We start from the raw sequence: 19,796 nt of genomic DNA on the forward strand, positions 1-19,796 counted from the left end.
GCGATATGCCTGAATATTTTACAGGTACACTCTGTCCCCCTTTTCACAAAATGCTCCCAGAATGATATTCTGATTTTATTTCTCTTTCATTGTGTGTGTGTGTATGTGTGTGTGTGTGTGTGTGTGTTCTTATCCTTGGGAGGGGAATGAACACTTACCTGGCACTATATTTGAAAAACATATCTTTCTTATTTATTTATTTATTTATATTTAAAGATTTTATTTATTTGGCATCAAATAAGAGAGAGAGGGAGCACAAGCAGGGGGTAGGCAGAGGGAGAAGCAGGCTTTCCACTGAGCAGGGAGCCTGATGCAGGGCTTGATCCCAGGACACCAGGATCATGACCTAGCTGAAGGCAGACACTTAAAGGACTGATCCACCCAGGTGCCCCTGAAATATGTATCTCATTTAATGGGGATTAAGTTTAATTTGAAATAACTTCAAATCTGTTTTGTACTGCCAGTAATAAGTTGGCCATGATAAGCATTCATTGGTTATGGGGATTTCTTTCAGAAGGAATGAATTTTCCCTGCCAATTTAATTTACATTTTTTAAAAAATTTGTATGGGGAGATCTTTTTTTAAAAAAAACATTTATTTAAGTAATCTCTGTACCCACTCTGGGGCTGGAATTCACAACCCCAAGATTTAAGAGTCACGTGTCCTTCTGACTGAGCCAGCCAGGCAACTTGATATGGTGGAGAACTTTTAATACCTTTATTCTTGGCGGCGCCTGGGTGGCTCAGCCTTAGCTGGTAAGCTGCTGCCTTCAGCTCAGGTCGTGATCCCAGGATCCTGGGATCAAGCCCTGCATTTGGTTCTCTGATCAGCAGGAAGCCTGCTTCTCCCTCTCCCTCTCCCCTGGCTTGTGTTTCCCTCTCTTGCTGTCTTTCTGTCAAATAAATAAATAAAATCTTTTTAAAAAATACCTTTGTTCTTCTTTGAGTTAAAAAGTTAAATTTTATGTTGCAACAGTGGTTCCGTTCCATATCTACCTTCCTAGATTGTTATCTGATGTTTTTAATGCTCCTGTATTCTTAGAAGGATTCCACTGTTAAAGCTGTTACCATTATTTGCGGGTGATTCACTGATCTTCACTAATCCTTTAATAAGAGTATTGTGGGGTGCCTGGCTGGCCCAATCAGTGGAGTGTGCAAGCAACTCTTGATCTTGGGGTTTTGAGTTCAAGCCCCATGTTGGGTGTAGGGATTACTTAAAAATAAAATTAAAAAAATATATATTGTGACTAAGAGTGATTCTGCCCACAGGATTGTATCTTTCTGTGCTCAGGGAATTGTATATACTGATCTTCATTGCTTGATATGAAAATCAAGTTTCAATTAGCAGTTTAAATATTATGTGACAGGTATATAACAGTTTGAAGCATTTTGGAGATTCTGATCCAACTGTAAAACATTTAAGTTGATAATGACTGCCATATTCAAACAAATTGAAAATTTGTTTGCTTACTTATACATAATTACAGTTGTAAATACCAACAATCAAATATTATGAATTGGTTTTTTTTTTTTTTAAGATTTTATTTATTTATTTGACAGAGAGAGATGACAAGCAGGCAGAGAGGCAGGCACAGAGAGAGGAGGAAGCAGGCTCCCTGCTGAGCAGAGAGCCCGATGCGGGGCTCGATCCCAGGACCCTGAGATCATGACCTGAGCTGAAGGCAGCGGCTTAACCCACTGAGCCACCCAGGCGCCCCTGAATTGGTTTTTTTTTTAAAAAGATTTTATTTATCTGTTAGAGAGCATACGCAGGTAAGAGAGTGGGGAGGGGCGGAGAGAGGAGGGGAAGCAGACTCCCACTGAGCAGGGAGACTGATGCAGGTCTCAATCCCAGGACGCTGGGTTCATGACCTGAGCTGAGGGCAGATACTTAACCGACTGAGACACCCAAGCGCCCCCACATTCTAAGATTTTTAAGTTTAAAAGTTTAAGTCTAGTTAATCAATTCAAAATTTTACCTCACCTTTGACTGCATGGCAGTAGAGTGTAATGCTTAAAAGCTCAGACTCTGAAGTCAGGCTTGTTGGATTGGAATCTTGCTGCTATCACTTACTAGCATTATGGCCTTGGCAAGTTTTTTAACTTCCCTGTGCTTCACTTTCCCCACCTGCAACATGGATATAGTAGTTGTACCTACCTCATAAAATTGTCGTGGGGGGAAATGAATTACTGTAAAACATTTAGAACAGTGCCTGGCACATACAGAAGTCTCTCTGTGTGTTGACTTATTATTACCATTATTAAATTTACAGTTGAATTAATGTTGACCTTCATTGTGAAGAATATACTGTCTATTTTATAATAGAAAACCATCTGCAGTTCTTGCTTTAAAAAAATGTTTCTGTGTAACTGAAAATAAACAGTAAACTAAAATTACATTTCATAAAGTTTTTTATGAAAGCTATTTTTAACAGTTATCTTTTCTTCTCTTTTAGGCACGGAATGTTAACACTGGTGAATTGGCAGCAATTAAAGTAATAAAATTGGAACCAGGTAAATTGAAATTTAATGTTTCTTATTGCCATAAGCATTGGATAACTTTAAAGCTGATTTAAATGATTGGTCAGCATTCTCTGATTGTTCTTAACATCTTCTGGAAAATAGACTGGGGTTTAGTCTTTCCTCCTCCTCTTCAAGACCTATTGACACATGGCCCAGTACTTCCTTGAGAGATAACTCTTAACTGGGGGAGGGAGGCGACCTTGTGAAAAGTCTTGATTCCTTCTGAACTCAATTGAGCTAACTTGTCACCAGTCACTAGTGTTGTTTTTCCAGATTAACCCTGTCCTGTGGTGAGGGCAGTGTGATGCACGGGAAAGAGTTGAACTGAGATTGGGGTGCTTGGAGCCCAGTGCTTTGTGTGTCCCACATTCTTGCTGGGTGAACTTGGTCCAGTAACTTTTCAGAGCCTCAGTTTTCTCAGTAGACCTAGCCTTCAGATTTTATGGTTCATTAATATGGTATTGTAGTTACCTTCCAACTTAAGCAGCTTATTGTAGAGCCTCTAGGATGACTCTTTTTTTCCGTGCTTCACCTACATTTTCTTTCTTTGTCTTTCTTTCTTTCTTTTCTTTCTTTCTTTCTTTTTTTAATGATTTTATTTATTTATTTGACAGAGAGAGACATACAGAAGAGAGGGAACACAAGCGGGGGAGTGGGAGAGAGAGAAGCAGGCTTCCTGCTGAGCAGGGAGTCCGACATGGGGCTCAGTCCTAGCACCCTGGGATCATGACCTGAGCCAAAGGCAGATGCTTAACCGACTGAGCCACCAAGGCGCCCCATCACCTATATTTTCTCTCTGGAATCCCTCACCCCTTGCAATGTCTTTCTGAGTAACTACCATAGTCTTGTTTACTCTCTCTTAAAAGTCCTTTCTCTCTTTCTGGCCACAAGCAAGTGGTTGTGCTAGTGCCTAGACTGAGTTCCACAGTGGTGGTAGTACCTTTCTGGTGGCTTCCTCTGTTCCAAACTGATGATACACGGATTTGGTAAAACAGGTTTTATCCTTGGTGTGAGCAGAAACGCATTCCATAGTTTGTTTTTGTGTTTGTATTTAAAGGTGGGCAGTTTTTTCTGAAAAGTCCAGACAGTAAAATATTTTAGGCTTTGTGGGCCACATGTGGTCTCTGCATACAGTTTTTCCTCTTCCCTCCCCATCTCTCTCCTTTTTCTCTCTAAAATTAAAAAAAAAAAAAGAATTCTTAGCTGAGAAACCATTCTTAGCAAACCAGGCCACCTACAGCTGTGTTCGCCCGCCCCTGGCTTACATCATCAGTAGACTTTTTAGAAGTGCCATTAAGATGAAATTTAAGGATTTGTTGACAGACTATGATCAGATCACACTGAGATATAATGAATAGAAAAAATACTTTCTCAGTTATACATATTTACAGATTTTTTATAGTACAGTTAACACTTTAACTTACAAGACGGGTTTTTCTTTGAATCTCCTATGTTTTAAGGGATATTTGAAGTTGTTGAAATCTGAGGTTTAAAAAAAAGGGAAGATTTGGGGGTTTTATTTAAATTCAGTTAATTAACATATAATGTATTATTAGTTTTAGAGATAGAGGTCAGTGATTCATCAGTCTTATATAATACCCAGTGCTGATTATATCACATGCCCTCCTTTAATGTCCAGCACACAGTTACTACCCCCTGTCAACCAGCAAACCTCAGTTTGTTTCCTACGATTAAGAGTCTTATGGTTTGTCTCACTCTCTGATTTCATCTTGTTTTATTTTCTCCTCTCTTCCCTCATGATCCTCTTTTTTTTTTTTTAAAGATTTTATTTATTTATTTGACAGAGAGAGATCACAAGTAGGCAGAGAGAGAGAGGAGGAAGCAGGCTCCCTGCCGAGCAGAGAGCCCGATGCGGGACTCAATCCCAGGACCCTGAGATCATGACCTAAGCTGAAGGCAGAGGCTTTACCCACTGAGCCACCCAGGCACCCAATCCTCTGTTTTATTTCTTAAATTCTGTGTGAGTGAGATCATAAAATTGTCTTTCTCCAATTGACTTATTTTGCTTAGCATAATACCCTCTAGTTCTATCCACATTGTCACAAATGGCAAGATTTCATTTTTTGATGGCTGCATAGTATTCCATTGTATATCTATACCACCTCTTCTTTGTCCATTCATCTGTTGATGGACATCTGGGCTCTTTCCATAGTTTAGCTATTGTGGACATCACTGCTATAAACATTCAGGTGCAGGTGCCCCTTTTGATCACTACTTTTGTATCTTTGGGGTAAATACCCAGTAGTGCAATTGCTGGGTCGTAGGGTAGCTCTATCTTCAACTTTTTGAGGAACCTCCATGCTGTTTTCCAGAGTGGTTGCACCAGCTTGCATTCCCACCAACAGTGTAGGAGTGTTCCCCTTTCTCTGCATCCTCGCCAACATCTGTTGTTTCCTGATTTGTTCATTTTAGCAATTCTGTCTCCCTGTGGTTTTGATTTGTATTTCCCTGATGCTGAATGATGTTGAGCATGTGTTCATGTGTCTCTTGGCCATTTGTATGTGAAGTTGGTGAAATCTGAGGTTTTTAAAAAAAAAAAAATACGATTTGGCATTTGAAGTAGGGCCTTCATTTGTAATCTTTAAGAAGTGGCTATGTTATTTGATGAAATTGTCTCTAACTAGAAGTAGTTTATACATACACCATTCCTTCAAGTCAGTTTGGTGCCTTCTCCTTCACGTCTTCCCTGCCCCTGGTCTGAGTAAGAGGGCTCCCCTGCAGGAACAGCTCCCTTGTAGCACGTACCACAGCTGTATTATCATTTTAGAATTGCCTTTCTTTGTTTCTAGGCTTTCAGCAAGTTTGTGTCCATAGCACTGAACTTTGTTCTGGTGTATAGTATTCATTCAGCACATCTTAATGTTTCCTTTAAAAAATTAGGAACTTGAAAAATCTTCCTGTTCATCGAGTCATTTGTTTTCTGATTAATGCAGAGTTTGTGTTGTTATGTTGTTAATCTTGAAACTCTCATGCATTTATTGATTATTGTTATAAAAGTAAAAATACAATTGAAACAAGAAGAAAAATCATGTTCTACCATCAGAGATAACAAGGGTATTATTCAATATATGCTATGAGATATATCCTTAAATTTAGTTAACATTGGATTCCCTGCTTAACTCTTCATCGAAGCCACCTGAATTTTAGCATTTAATTTCTTTGTTTTAATGTCACATATCACTTGTTGGTAAGCTTGGAGTATACAGCCTGGTGGTAAAGAGCATGAGTCTGAAGCTCTGATACTTTGATTATAGTCCTGGGTTGACCACATCGTTTAACCTGTCTGATTCTCTCAAGTGGAAGTAATAATAGTAGCTTCCTCTTAAAGGTTATCATAGGGATTAAATGAGCTAATATAGCTAAAGCCCTTAAAATAGTGCCTGGAACAGAGTACTATAGTCAGTAACTTACTACTAACAGTATTATAGTTTTCAAACTATGGCCAACCTTGTTTGATCTACACTTACTACCCTCCTTCCCCCACTTGTAATTTTGAATCCGATCCCAAATATCTTATCATTTCAGCCCTTAATCTTCCAGCATGTATGGCTTAAAGATAACAATTCAAAGTATAACCATGAGCAGGAACTCTTACAAGAGCATAAACTGGTACATCTACTTTGGAAAAACAGTTTGGCCTTTACTTAAAAAGTTAAAACACTAATTTGCCATAGTGACCCAGCAGTTCCACTCTTGTGCATTTGCACACACGGCTTTCGTACACCAGTTCGTGGTCGCATTATTCATGATAGTCTGGCGTTGGAAACAATTGCCTGTCAACTGGTAAACGAAAAGACAAAACATGTTCTCACAGTGGAATATTTTATTCAGCAATGAAAAGAAACAAACTGCTGATGGATGCAGTGACCTAAATGAACCTAAAAATGTGCTATGTGAAGGAGCCAGACACGAGAGACTGTATACTGTGTGATTGTATTTATGTGAAATGTTCAGAAGACGCAAATCTGTAGTCAGAAAGTGGATTAGAGGACTGGTGTGGGAGAATGTAGTGATTAACAGTTAATGGACATGTGGGATCTTACTGGGGTAATATTCTATAACTGGTTTACAGTGATGCTGGCACAACTTGATAAATTACAGAAAAAAAACCCTGTTGAATTGTACACTCAATCTGGATGAATTATGTGATTTTAAAATACGCTGTAACAAATGATAAAAATACATACCACGTTCCATTGTTCTCTCTCAACAATATTAATATAGCTTCCTAGCAACAAGTAAGTTCCACATACTGCAGTTAGTTGATGTGTCTCAAATTTCTTTTATGTTTGTAGGTTCCTTCTTTTTATCCTCTTTTTTGTTTATCTCTCTTCTTTTCCTTGAAGTTTTTTGTTGAGGAAACTTGGTTCTTTGTTGTGTAGAATTATTCTGTTGGTTTGGATTTTGCTAATTGCCTCCTTGTGGTGTTCTGTGTTCTTCTCTGAATTGGTAGTTAGCCTCAGAGGATTGATAAGATTCAGATTTGATTTGGAATGTGGTGAAGGGAGACAGCTTCATGATGGCCAGTCTACAACTTTTTGAAAAACAAAAACCAAATCTGAAATACTTTAAGTGTGATGTAATGAAGAATTTGCATCTAAAGTTTGTTATTTTGTTCCTTTTTCTTTTTTCTTTTCTTAACAACTGATACCTAATTTGAACCTAAAGCTAAATTAAAACTTATTCAGACATGAGGACAGATTCTTTGTTTAAATGTGAATTTAGTCTGCATATGTCACTGGAACTTCCAGTCTTACTCATGTGGCTTTATTTATTTATTTTAAGATTTTATTTTATTTTAAATGCTCTCTACACCCAGCCTGGGGCTCAAACCCACCACCCTGAGGTCAAGAGTTGCATGCTCCACCGACTGAGCCAGGCAGGTGCCCTCACGTGGTTTTAATTTCTATTTGGTTTTCCCAGTCATCCTTTAATTAACCAACAGACTATAATTTTTTAAATTTTTATTTGAATTCCAGTCAGTTAACATATAGTATAATATTAGTTTGTAACATTTTAAAACTTAAATAGCAAAGATTATGTTTGGTCATTATAATAAAAGTAAGAAAAATACAATTAAACAAAAAGGAAACTAAATATCATCATTCTACCAGCTATATGAACACTGTCAACTTCTGGTGATTTTTCTCCAGATTTTCTTGTATGTTTATATACATACATCCATATGTACATATACATATGGGGACACACACAATTATGTAGACCGTAAAGGGCTGGTTGGAGTTCAGAGATTGGCAAGGATACATACTACTGAGATCAGCTTAATTTGCTTGCCTATCACTGAGCCAGGGAACAAGCACTGCAAAGAATAAATAAGGATGCGCTTGAGTGGGCAGGGCTCCAAGGGTATCCCCAGGCCCTCACAGAGGTGGTCCAAACTGGTGGTTCGTGCAGTGAGTAATTTGTCAGCCACAAAACCTGGTTTTTAGGTAAAAGAAAAACACTTACGAGTTCAATTGCTAGAATTCTTATACTTTGTGGAACGGGTAGTGTTCTAGCCTTTTGTAGGCTGCCCATTCTAGTTTCTGGAGAAAATGGAGAAAAGCTTTCATTATTTGTAAGATAAAATCAAAACAATCTCATGACAAACCAGTTGGTCCTTTTTTAAAATTTTAATTTCAGTGTATAACATACAGAGTTATACTAATTTCCGGTGTACAATATAGTGATTCAAAAATTCTGTACATTACCCTCTGCTTATCATGATATGCCTATTCTTCTCTTAATCCCCTTAACCTATTTCATGGCATCTTCCACCCATGCCACTTGTAGCCATCAGTTTGTTTTCTATAGGTGAGAGTGCTTTTTGGTTTGTCTCTTTTTTTCTTTGATTGTTTCAGATCTTTTTCTGTTTGATCTAGATCTTCAGTATGTATCTAGTCTCAGAATTAAGTCTGTATCATCTAAGTAGCATGGATAGGCTCTGAAATGCTGGCAGGGAAAACACAACTGTCGTACTTGGTTTGTTTTCTCTTTTCTGTGTCGGAGGACTTACAGGGAGAATTTGACAGCATAATTCAAGTGGGCCCAGAAATCTAGGAAATGATGATGTGCAGAACTTGATTTAACAGGAATTTACTTTCTTATTAGTGTTTTTTTCAGATGGTGGAATTTTTTTCCTGAAATTCACATATCCACATAACAATAACAATAATGGTGATAAAAGTCACAGAAGTCACTTTTTGAACATTTGCTTAGGGCTGCATGTCAGACTCCATATTCTTCATATGCATCGTCTCAGTCCTCACAGTAACACCTTGCAATAGGTAAGGTATTATCCTCCCCATCCCACAGATGTAGAATAGAGGCACGGAAAGATTAAATAATTTGCCTTAGGGCTATGCAACTGTGGCGCAAATTCAAATCCAGGTTTATGTTTTTTCTAGAGCCTATGCTGTTATGTGTATTGCCTTACAGATGCTTCATGGGATGTTTAGAATAATTCCTGGTTCTCCAGCAATGCTCTCTGAATGTTTGCCTCTCTACTGTAGAACCCATATTCATTTATTTTTAATTTTTAATTAAATTTAAGTTTTTGCATTTTTAAGGTAATTGTAGACTTTAGAGAAAAGTTGAAAGAATAGTACAAAGAATTTCAGTATTTCACCCAGATTTCTCAGTACTTGATTTATTATGTTTGCTTTATTTTTTCCTACACTAAAAGATACCATCTTCCCCTGGATACTTTAGTGTGTATTTCCTTTAACAATAAAATGTCATTGTTTTACTTAACAGTACTGTGATCAAAGTCTGGAAATTAATGCTGATGGCGATGTTATTATTTAACCCACAGACCTTACTCAGATTTTGTCAGTTGCTCCAATAATACCCTTTAAAGGCAAAAGAAAATCCAAGATCATGCGTTGCATTTAGTTGCCAAATCTCTTGAGTTTCCTTTAATCTGAATGAGTTCTTGAGCCTTTGTTTTGGTTTCTAGGTGTAGTTCTTGCTGCTGAAGCATCCTTCTTATTAGGCTGCCTTAAGGGATGGATATACCATGTATGTGCACACGTAAATACACATTTACCCACACCTCCCCTGCGCCTCTACCCATATCACTGTCTAAAACCAATACTAGTCTAACAACACAGGGTTCATTCTCTCTTTTTCATATTTGTAACTCTCTTCTCTAATAGGGAAGAGCTTACTTTCCATTAGCCACAATATACTGGCTAGTTCTTTGCTTTATCTTGAATACAAAAGTAATTTCAGAATTGTTAATCCATGCCTCTGTGAGAAATCAGCTACTCATTGTTTAGAGTTCTGTTTATCTTTAGAACATACACTGTTCTAAGGCCTGGTTCCCCACTTCCCTTACCCTCTCAAAAGTGTTTGTTATTTATTTGCTATCTCTATGGTGTATTAGTTTCCTAGGGCAACCATAACAAAATACCACAGACTGGGTGGCTTAAAGCAATAGATATTTATTCTTTCACAGTTCTGGGAGGTTGGAAGTTGGAAATCAGATGTCACTAGAGTTGGTTCTTTCTCAGAGCTTGAGGGAGGATATGTTCCATGCATCTCCTCCAGCTTCTGGGGATGGCCTGTAGTGCTTGGCATTCCTTGGTTTGTAGAAGGCTCCAATCTCTGCCTTCATCATCACACAGTGTGCTTCCTGTGTCCAAATTTCCCCCTTATGTAAGGACACCTAAAGGCCTCATCTTGACTTGATGACTACAAAGACCTTATTTCCAAGTAGGGTCACATTCACAAGTACTGGAGGTTAAGACTTCATCATATCTTTTGGGGGGACACAGTTCAACCCATGACATGTGGCAAGTTCATTTGTGTCTGAATTCATTTTGGGGATGCCTCCCTCATCTTTGATTTTATTTTTGTTTAGAGTGTTTTTAAAGTATATGAAACTTAGACATGATTCAAAAAGGCAGAACTATACAAAAAAGTATATTTAGGGAAGTACTCTACCGTGTCTTTTTTTTTACCCTATTCTAACCACTGTCTTTGGTCTCAGGTTTTCCTTTCCATGTTTTCTTGTTGTAATGTTTCTGTTTTTCTTTCACGAAAGGTAGTATACTATAGGTACCTCTTTGAATTTTGTTCTTTTCACTTAACAGCATGTCTGAGAAATCACTCCACACCAGTTGCTAGAGATCTTTCTCATTCTGCATAGTGCTCCATCATATATACATACCATAGTTAATTCAGTCCCTGTCCTATGTGGGAGCATTTAGGTTGGTTCCAGTATGTTGCATTTACAAATAACGCTGCTTGTAAAATTTATGTCCCCTATATTGATAAATGCTACAGGGAGGCACCTCAGAAACATGCTCTAATGTAAGAAGCCACACATAATAGGTCTCACTTTATATGATTCCATTTATATGAAATATACAGACTAAGTGAAACCATAGAGCCAGAAAGCAGATTTGTGGTTGCTGGGGAAGAGGGAGGGAATAGGAAGTAACTGCTTAAGGGTATAGGGTCTCCTTCAGGGCTGATAAAAATGTTCTAGAATTAGAGGTGATGGGGGCACAGCGTGGTGAATGTACTAAATGCCACTGAATTGTACAATTTGTTATATGGATTTTACCTCAAAAATTTGTATTATCCATATAATTAAAATAGGATGTTGGTGCTTTGACATTTCAGCCCATGGAATGGGCAGTGCATCTTCAAATGCTTCCCTTTAGAAACCCTGAGGTTTATCATTTTAATGACAGTGTGTGTAAAGTATATTTTGTCTCCTCACACTTTCTTTTGGTTGCTTCATCAGACTTTAAAGTAATTTTCCTTACCTTTTCTCTTATTTTGTAGAAGTTTGGATTATGTTTTATTTTTCTCTAACACGGGAGAAAGCTGAAGTCTAATTATGCTAGAGCTTATAAATATCTGTGTGGGGAAATGGGGGTGTGGTCAGGGATGGGAGTGGGTCATAAAGAGTGGAAGCTAGAAGGATATTAAGGCCAGATTATCTACCATCTTCTGTGCTGTGCCAAAATGTCTGGAGCTGTGGGTCATAGAAGGTTATTAGGGAGAAGACTAATATTTATCCTATGTTTTAAAGATAACTGACAGTAATGTGGCAAATGTACTGAAATGTAAGTTAATACTGGAAATAGGGAGACCAGTTAAGAGTTATATGGAGAAGGGTGTTAGGGTTCGAGTTAACTGCAATAGAAAGAAAATCCAAAATAAAGTGACCTAAGTAAGGTAGACAATAATTTCTCTCCATGTAACAATTGTAAGGTGAGCACAGGTTGGTACTTCAGTGCTGTTCCATGAGCTTATTCAGGATGCGTGTTCCTTCCATTTTATGTCATCATCCAACAGTGCACACATTCATCTGCTGTTGTTAAGCTAGGTCATTGGTGTGTCCATCTTTAGCTGGTGGGAAGAGTCATTTTAAGGCAAGCAGCTTTTCTTTTAACAAGTAAAGTTGGAAGTCACCCACCAGTTCTGCTCATTTTCTATTGCTGGGAACTTGCTTTCATGGTCACGCAAATTCATGAGAGGGTGGGACATGTAGCCTGGCAGCTACATGTCCAAGAAGGAAAGAATGACTGTTGGAGGCAAAATAGCAGTCTACCCGAAGAGGCAGTTTGAGTGTCACGACGATTTGCACCAAGGTAGTTATAGTCGGGTGGGAATTAAGAGATATTTAGGAGGTAGGATGAAAAGAGAGTATATATTTCTATTCATTTGAGACATGTTGATTATGAGGTGTGTAGAGATTGTGTAGATATGTATGTACATTGTCAATTTGATCTAGAGATCTGGAGCTCAGAAGAGAGCTGCCCTGGCTGCAAGACCTGGCTGGAGGCATGGATTTCAAAATCATTGTTCAGGTAGTAGTTGTAGTTGGAGAGTTACCGAAAAGAAGGAAATGCAACTTTTTAGAACTAATAAGAAAAAAAGAACTGATAAGAGGCCTTGGATTAGGGCCTAAGAAAGATGTGGACCTTTTGCAAGAGTAATTTCAGTAGAGTCTTGGGGTGAAAAATAGATTGTAGTGGGTTGAGGAATGGATGCAAGTCATGAAAAGGAAACGAAGCTGAGACTATTCTTTGGAGAACTTTGGCTAGGAAAAGCAGTAGGGAGACAGGTTTAATAGGGGAGAAGGTTAAGGGTAAGTTTTTACATTGAAGTAAAGTTGGAGCATATGTGTAGGCTAAATGGAAAGGAGTGGTGGTAGAGATGAAGGTATCAAAGAAAATACAAATGATGAAACACAGTTCTGAGAGGGCCCGGAAGAGATGGATCTGGAGATGCCTCTTTTGCAAAGGAAGAGAGTAGCTCTTTGGGGATGACATCTTTGTAAAGGGCCTGGAGTGGGCACAAATATAAATTAGCTTTAAGGTTGAGGAGAGGGTAGTAAATGATCTCTACAGTGGATCTCCATTTTTTCAGATGGAGGAAGCTTGATCCTTAACTGAGAGTGAAGTAGAGGCAGGTGGATAGGATATCTGAAGAATAATGGAAATGACTTTTTATTTATTGTTGTTTTAGGATCCACTATAGGAAACAGAAGAAGAAATTGACTAGTTACCAGCAATGTGGGGCTGTTGTAGAGTGTTACATGCCTATCTGAAGTTAGAAATAAACCATTTTTTATTGTTCCCATTAACATAGCTATGTTACTGTTCAAGAACTATGATTAGAACATTACCTGAAAACATAAGGTCATCAATTTTCAGCTATTAAAAGTTTCTATCTTCTCTAGGTATTAGAGTTAAGGGGAAATTAGTGTTAAGGGAACTAGACAAGGTACTGCTCCCAGGTAGGTAAACTTGTCTCTTTTAAGAACTGCTCATTAGTGAAATTCCTGTCCCTGTCATGTTAATTATGTATCCATGCTACCTGTTCTCCAACGTCTGAGAGGATAACAAGCATATATTCATAATTTATTTTCAGCCTTACTCATAAAGTGGGTTAAAAAAAAAAATCTCAGTAATACTAAAACAAATGTTTAATGAGAGGTAGAAGTACTTTTAAAGAAAAGAGAAATGTCACTCCATAATCTCATCCTTTTGCATAGTCTTCTTGATTCCAAATGTGTCATGCAAACCAGTGACTCTTGATATTTAACATGAGATGCTGCTAACACAAATTTAATATTTATTGCAGTCTCATATACCAGTATAGAAGAAAGTCTAGTTTCCTTTTAAGACTATTGCTTCTAAGAAAGCATACGTTTCCTTGATGTTGATAAATGGAAATTGAAGTCCCAGAGGTCTTCACAATAAAATATTGGCCACACTTGTTATCTCTTGGCTTTTTGGTCGTTCCAGCAGATCTGAGGTGATATCTTGTGGTTTTGATTTTCATTTCCCTGATGATTAAGTAGCCAACAGGTACCTTTTCATGTACCTGTTGGCTGCTTCTATGTCTTCTTTGGAAAAAATGTCTCTTCAGTTTTTCTGCTTCTTTTTTCAGATTTTTTTTTTCTGTTAACTTCTGTGAGTTCTTTTTGATGTGAACACTTTATTGGTTATATGATTTGCACATACTTTCTCCCATTCCATAGATTACCTTTTTGTTGATTGTTTTCTTTGTTGTACAGAACATTTAGTTTTTTATCATAAGAAAGACAAGAGATAAATGTTAGTGAAGATGTGGAGAAAAGGGTACCCTTGTGCATTGTTGGTGGGAATATAAACTGGTGCAGTTACTATGGAAAACAGTTTAGAGGTTCCTCAAAAAATTAAGAATAGAGGGACACTTGGGTGGCTCAGTCGGTTGGGCATCTGCCTTCCACTCAGGTCACAATCCCAGGGTTCTGGGATGGAGCCCTATGTTGGGCTCCCTGCTCAGCGGAGAGTCTGCTTCTCCCTCTGCCCCTCCCCCCAGTTTGTGTACTCGTGCTCTCTCTCTCTCTCTAATAAATAAATAAAATCCTTAAAAATATTTTTTTAAAAGTTAAGACTAGAAATTCTATACTGTCTTGCGATCCAGTTTCTGGTATATATCCCAAGGATATGAAAATAGGATATTGAAGAGATACCCACACTCTCATGTTTACTATAGCATTATTTTACCATACCCAAGATTTGGAAACAGTCTACATGTCTGTTGATGATGAATGGACAAAGAAGATGTAGGCTGTGCATACACAATGGAATGTTATTCTCTCACCAGAAAGAAGGAAATGCAGTCATTTGCAGCAACATGGATGGTCTTTGATGGCATTATATTAAGTGAAATAAGTTAGACAGAAAAGCACAGATACTACATGGTATCACTTACATGTAGAATCTTAAAAAACAAACCAACAAAAAGTTATACTCATAGAAACACAGAGTAGAAGAGTGGTTGCCTGGTGAAAAGAGGTGGGGAAATAGGAAGAGGTTGAAAAAAGGGTATTATTATAAAAAGGAAACAACATTAGCTCACAATGCAAATTCTGTATATTGTTAAGAAAAACAGTAGAAAACAATAGTTGCACTTAACAACAAAGCCCCAGAATATATGAAACAAAACCAACAATTGGAGGGAGAGATAGACAATGAAACAATTAAAATTGGAAACTTTAATACCCCACTTTTAGTAATTAATAGTACAACTAAGCAGAAGATTTACAAGGAAATAGAAATATTATAAAGCAATTAGACCTCATAGACATCTATAGAGCACTCTACCCAGTAGTACAGAACACATATTATTCTCAAGCATAATAGGGTATTTTCAAGAATAAACCATAAGCTAGGTCATAAAACATGTCTCAGTGATTTTAAAAGAATTGAAATCATATAAAGTATATTCCTCAAGAGTAGTATTAAGGTTAGAAATTAGTGACACAAGAAAATTTGGGGAATTCACAAATACATGGAAACTAAACAACACTGTTTTAGTTAACTAATGACTCAGAAGAAATCATAGGGAAAATTAGTACTTCAAGAGGAATAAAAATGAAAATACAATATATAAAAATTTATGGTATGTAGCCAAAGCAGTGCTTAGAGGGGAATTTATAGCTGTCATAGCCTGTATTAAAAAAGAAAATTAAAAAAAAAAAAAGTTTCAAATTATTTAGCTAATTTCTATCCTAAGAAATAAAACCAAAAAAAGAAAGAAATTTAAAAATGCCAATTATACCGAAGACAAACATAAGGGAAGAAATGATAAAGATAAGATTCAAGATAAATAAAGTATAGAACAGTAGAGAAATCAGTGTAGCTGAAAGTTGGTTCTTTGAAAAGAGCAACAAAGTTGACAATTCTTTAATTAGTCCAACTAAAAAAAAGGAATACTAAAATTACTAAAATCAGGAATGAAAGAGGGGACATTACTGCTTATCTTATAGAAATAAAAAGAATTAGGAAAACATTATGGATACCTGAATGCCAACAAGTTAGATAATAGGTGAAATAGACAAATTCCTAAAAAGACACATCATCAAAACTGATTCAAGAAGAAATAGAAAATTTGAATAGACCCATAACTAATTGAAATTATATTAATAATCAGAAGGCTTTTCACAGAGAAAAACCCAGAAACATGTGGCTTCACTGGTGAATTCTACCAAATGTTTAAATGAGAATATCAGTCCTTCACAACTCCCTTCCATCCCAAAAAAGGGAAGGAATACTTCCTTACTCATTCGATGAGGTCAGTATTTCCCTGATATCAAACCAAACAAAGACTTCACAAGAAAACTATAAACTTCAACAAAATCATAGCAGATCACATCTAGCTAGCAATGTATAAAAAAGATTGTATACCATGACCAAGTGGGATTTATCGCAGGAATGCAATATTGGTTTAACATCTGAAAATCAGTTGCTATAATATACCATATTAATAGAATAAGAACAGAAATAATCTCAACAATGCCCAAAAGGCAGTTGACAAAATCCAAAGTTCTTTCATGATTAAAAAAAATGAAACAGACTAGAAATTGAAAGGAACTTCCTCAACCTGATAAAGTGCATATATAAAACACATATACTTAAGGATGAAAGACAAAGATGGCTTTCCTCCAATATCAGGGATGAGACAAGGAATTATATTTTCACCATATCTTTTCATCAGCTTCCTAGGACAGTTAGGCAAGAAAAAGAAGTAAGAGGCATTGAGATTGAAAGGAAAATGTAAAATTATCTGTATTTGCAGGTGATATAATCTTGTATCTAGAAAATCCTAAGGAATCACCTGAAGTATTACTAAAACTGGTAACAGATTCAGTAGGGTTACATGATACAAGATCAATATACAAAAATTAGTTTTATTTCTATACACAATAACAGTCTGAACACGAAATTGCAGTTCTGATTACAGTAGCATCAAATTAAGATTACATGCCTAAAAACTAAGGTTAAAATACTTAAAATTCAGGTGCCTGCATGGCTCAAAGGTTTAAAGCCTCTGCCTTTGGCTCAAGTCATGATCCCATGGTCCTGGAATCGAGCCCCGCATCGGCCTCTCTGCTCAGCGGGAACCCTGCTTCCCCCTCTCTCTCTGCCTGCCTCTCTGCTTACTTGTGATCTCTGTCTGTCAAATAAATAAATAAAATCTTTTAAAAAATAAAATAAAATACTTGAAATTCAACAAAAGAAACACAAGATTTGTTCACTGAAAACTATAAAACACACTGGTAAAGGAGATCTAAATGAAAAGACATTCCAAACTTATAGATAGAAGACTTAGTATTCTTAAGATGGCAGTACTCCTAAACTTGATACACAGATTCAACACAATTTCTATCAAAATCCCAAGTTGTTTTTTTTAACAGAGGTTGACAAGCTGACCCCAAAATTCATATAGAAATACAAGGGACCCAGAATTGCTAAAAAGAGAAAAAGAACAAAGTTGAAGGGCTTACTTATAATGCTCCATTTTAGAAGTATTACAAAGCTGCAGTAATCAAGACAGTATGGCCTTTTAAAAAATTTTTTTATTTATTCATTTGTCAGAGAGAGAGAGAGAGCACGCACAAATAGGGGGAGCAGCAGGCAGAGGAAGAAGCAGACTCCTGCTGAGCAGGGGGCCTGACATGGGGCTCCATCCCAGGGCCATGGGATCATGACCTGAGCCGAAGGCAGATGCTTAATGACTGAGCCACCCAGGCACCTCAAGGCAGTGTGGTCTTGACTAACATAAGGATAGACCTGTAGATCAGTGGAATAGAATTGAGCATTCAGAATTTAATCCTTGCATTTATGGTCATGATTTTTTAGAATGTCTCCAAGACAAGTCAATGGGAAAAAGAATGTGCTGTGTTTTTTTTTTTAAGTAAGTGATGCTGAAAATGAAGTTGGACTCCTGCTTCATACCATACACAGAGATTAATGCAAAATGGATCATAGATCTAAATGTAAAGCTAAAAGTATAAAACTTTTAAATGAAAACATAGGAATAAATGTTTACAATCTTGGGTTAGGCAGTGCTTTCTTAGATATGACACCAAAAGTATGACCAAAAAAAAAAACAAAGAACAAAAAACAGATAAGTTAGATTATATCAAAATTAAGAACTTTTGTCCTGGAAAATGACTGATAATTGATAGTGAAAAGATCATGTACAGAATGAGAGAAAATATTCGTAAATTATATTTCTGATAAGGGACTCTATCTAGAATATAAAGAACTCTTTCAATTCAATTTTAAAAAGAGACACCCCCCCCCCCCAAAAAAAAGAGGCAACCCAATTGAAAAACAGAGGATTTGAACAGACACTTCCTCAAGAAGGAATGCAGATGGCTGGTAGGTACATGCTCAAAAGATGCTCAGCAGCAGCACTTATTAGGAAAGAGCAACATTGAGATACCACTTCACATCCACGAGGATGGCTGTAATAAAAGAAAAGACAGTAACAAGTGTTGGTAGGATCATGAAGTGATTGAAACCCTCACACATTGCTGGTGGTAAGGAAAAATGGTGCAGTCACTTTGGAAAATAGTTCAGTAACTCTCCAAAATTGTTAGACAGTGTACATATGACTTAGCTTTTCACTTCTAGGCGTATATAGAAGATAAGTGAAAATCTGCATTTACACAGAAACCTATACATGAATATTCAGAGCAGTATTATTCATAATGGCCAAAAAGTAGGAAAAAACTAAATATCCATCAACTGCAAATGGATAAGTAAAATATATATCCACAGTGGAATATTATTTACCAAAAAAAAAGAGAATGAAGTATTGATATATGTACAGAATGGATGAATGTTGAAAAGATTGTGCAAAATAAATTAGTCACAAAGGACCACAAATGGTCTAATTCTATTTATATGAAATGTCCATCAGAGGCAAATTTGTATAGAGAGAAAGTAGATTAATGGTTTCCTAAGGTTGAGGGAGGAGTGAGGAAGGACTGATGGGAGGAATGAGTGGGGAGTGACTGCTAATGAGATTTGAAAGATTTCTAAGATTGCAGTGATGATTGTACAATCCAATGAATTGTACACTTCATTTGGGTGAATTATGTCTCAATAAAGCTGCTAAAAACAATATCCATTGCAGTATTAATACTAGAAAGTAATGCTTATTGCTATATTAATACTTAGAAGCAGCTAAAAATAGAGACTTGGGCTCTTATCAATTATAGGTATGTAACTAATTATACTAGTAGGACTGCTGGGACAGCTGATTTTTTCACTTTGCAAAAAGATGGAGAAAAGGTGGTAACCAAGAAAGGGTTGAAAAAAATGCAGGAATAGGAAAAGTGTATGATGTTTGGAATTGAGAAAGAAGTCTCCTTAATGATAAAATATCTGTGAAAAGAGCATGGTATGTGTTGGGAGCAAAAATAAATAAGAGTAGGGAAGAAAAGTAATTAGCAATGCTGTCCTTTGGAAAGCTCTGGAGGTTAAGGTATCCTAAACTCCATAACCAACAACCTGGAGGGAAGCAGGAAGAAGGGGACCAAGCAGAGAGACTCAGGATGGATCTCAGGAGGAACAGTTGGTGTTAAGCAGGTACCTATGATACAGGATGTTCTTGTTTAGTTTTTATGGTCGGAACTTGAGAAATTGTGAAACTTTGGTTAACCTTTGTTTTTTATTTTATCTTTAACATGCACTTGTACTTACTGTACTTTTCGAAAACCATTAGCTCTGAGTTGATGACTAGTTTTTCTCATTCTGCATGGGATTTTTGTCTACTTTTTGTACTGAAAATGCCATGTTCCTGAAGTCTTTTCAGTCCTGGACAGAGAATGTTAGTCACCCTCGTTGTAAGATCTGCTGCTGATTTCTTTTCTTTCTTTCTTTTTTTTTCTTTTTTTCTTTTTTAAAGATTTTATTTATTTATTTGGCAGAGAGAGATCACAAGTAA

General features: G+C 36.9%; 1 protein-coding gene across 7 annotated transcripts in view; it reads left to right on the top strand.

The window, feature by feature from the left end:
- Positions 1–19,796, top strand: part of MAP4K3 (mitogen-activated protein kinase kinase kinase kinase 3) — a 193,126-nt gene that overhangs the window by 64,560 nt on the left and 108,770 nt on the right. For all 7 annotated transcript variants that reach the window (XR_004287953.1, XM_032352889.1, XM_032352887.1 and 4 more), the window contains exon 2: positions 2,456–2,513. Coding sequence is in view for 6 of the 7 variants with exons in the window: in XM_032352889.1 (XP_032208780.1) it covers positions 2,456–2,513 (58 nt within the window). In the remaining variant the exon portion in view is untranslated. The remainder of the gene's footprint in view (positions 1–2,455; positions 2,514–19,796) is intronic.

The sequence above is a fragment of the Mustela erminea genome, chromosome 7, assembly GCF_009829155.1.
Source record: "Mustela erminea isolate mMusErm1 chromosome 7, mMusErm1.Pri, whole genome shotgun sequence".
Taxonomy (NCBI): Eukaryota; Metazoa; Chordata; class Mammalia; order Carnivora; family Mustelidae; genus Mustela; species Mustela erminea.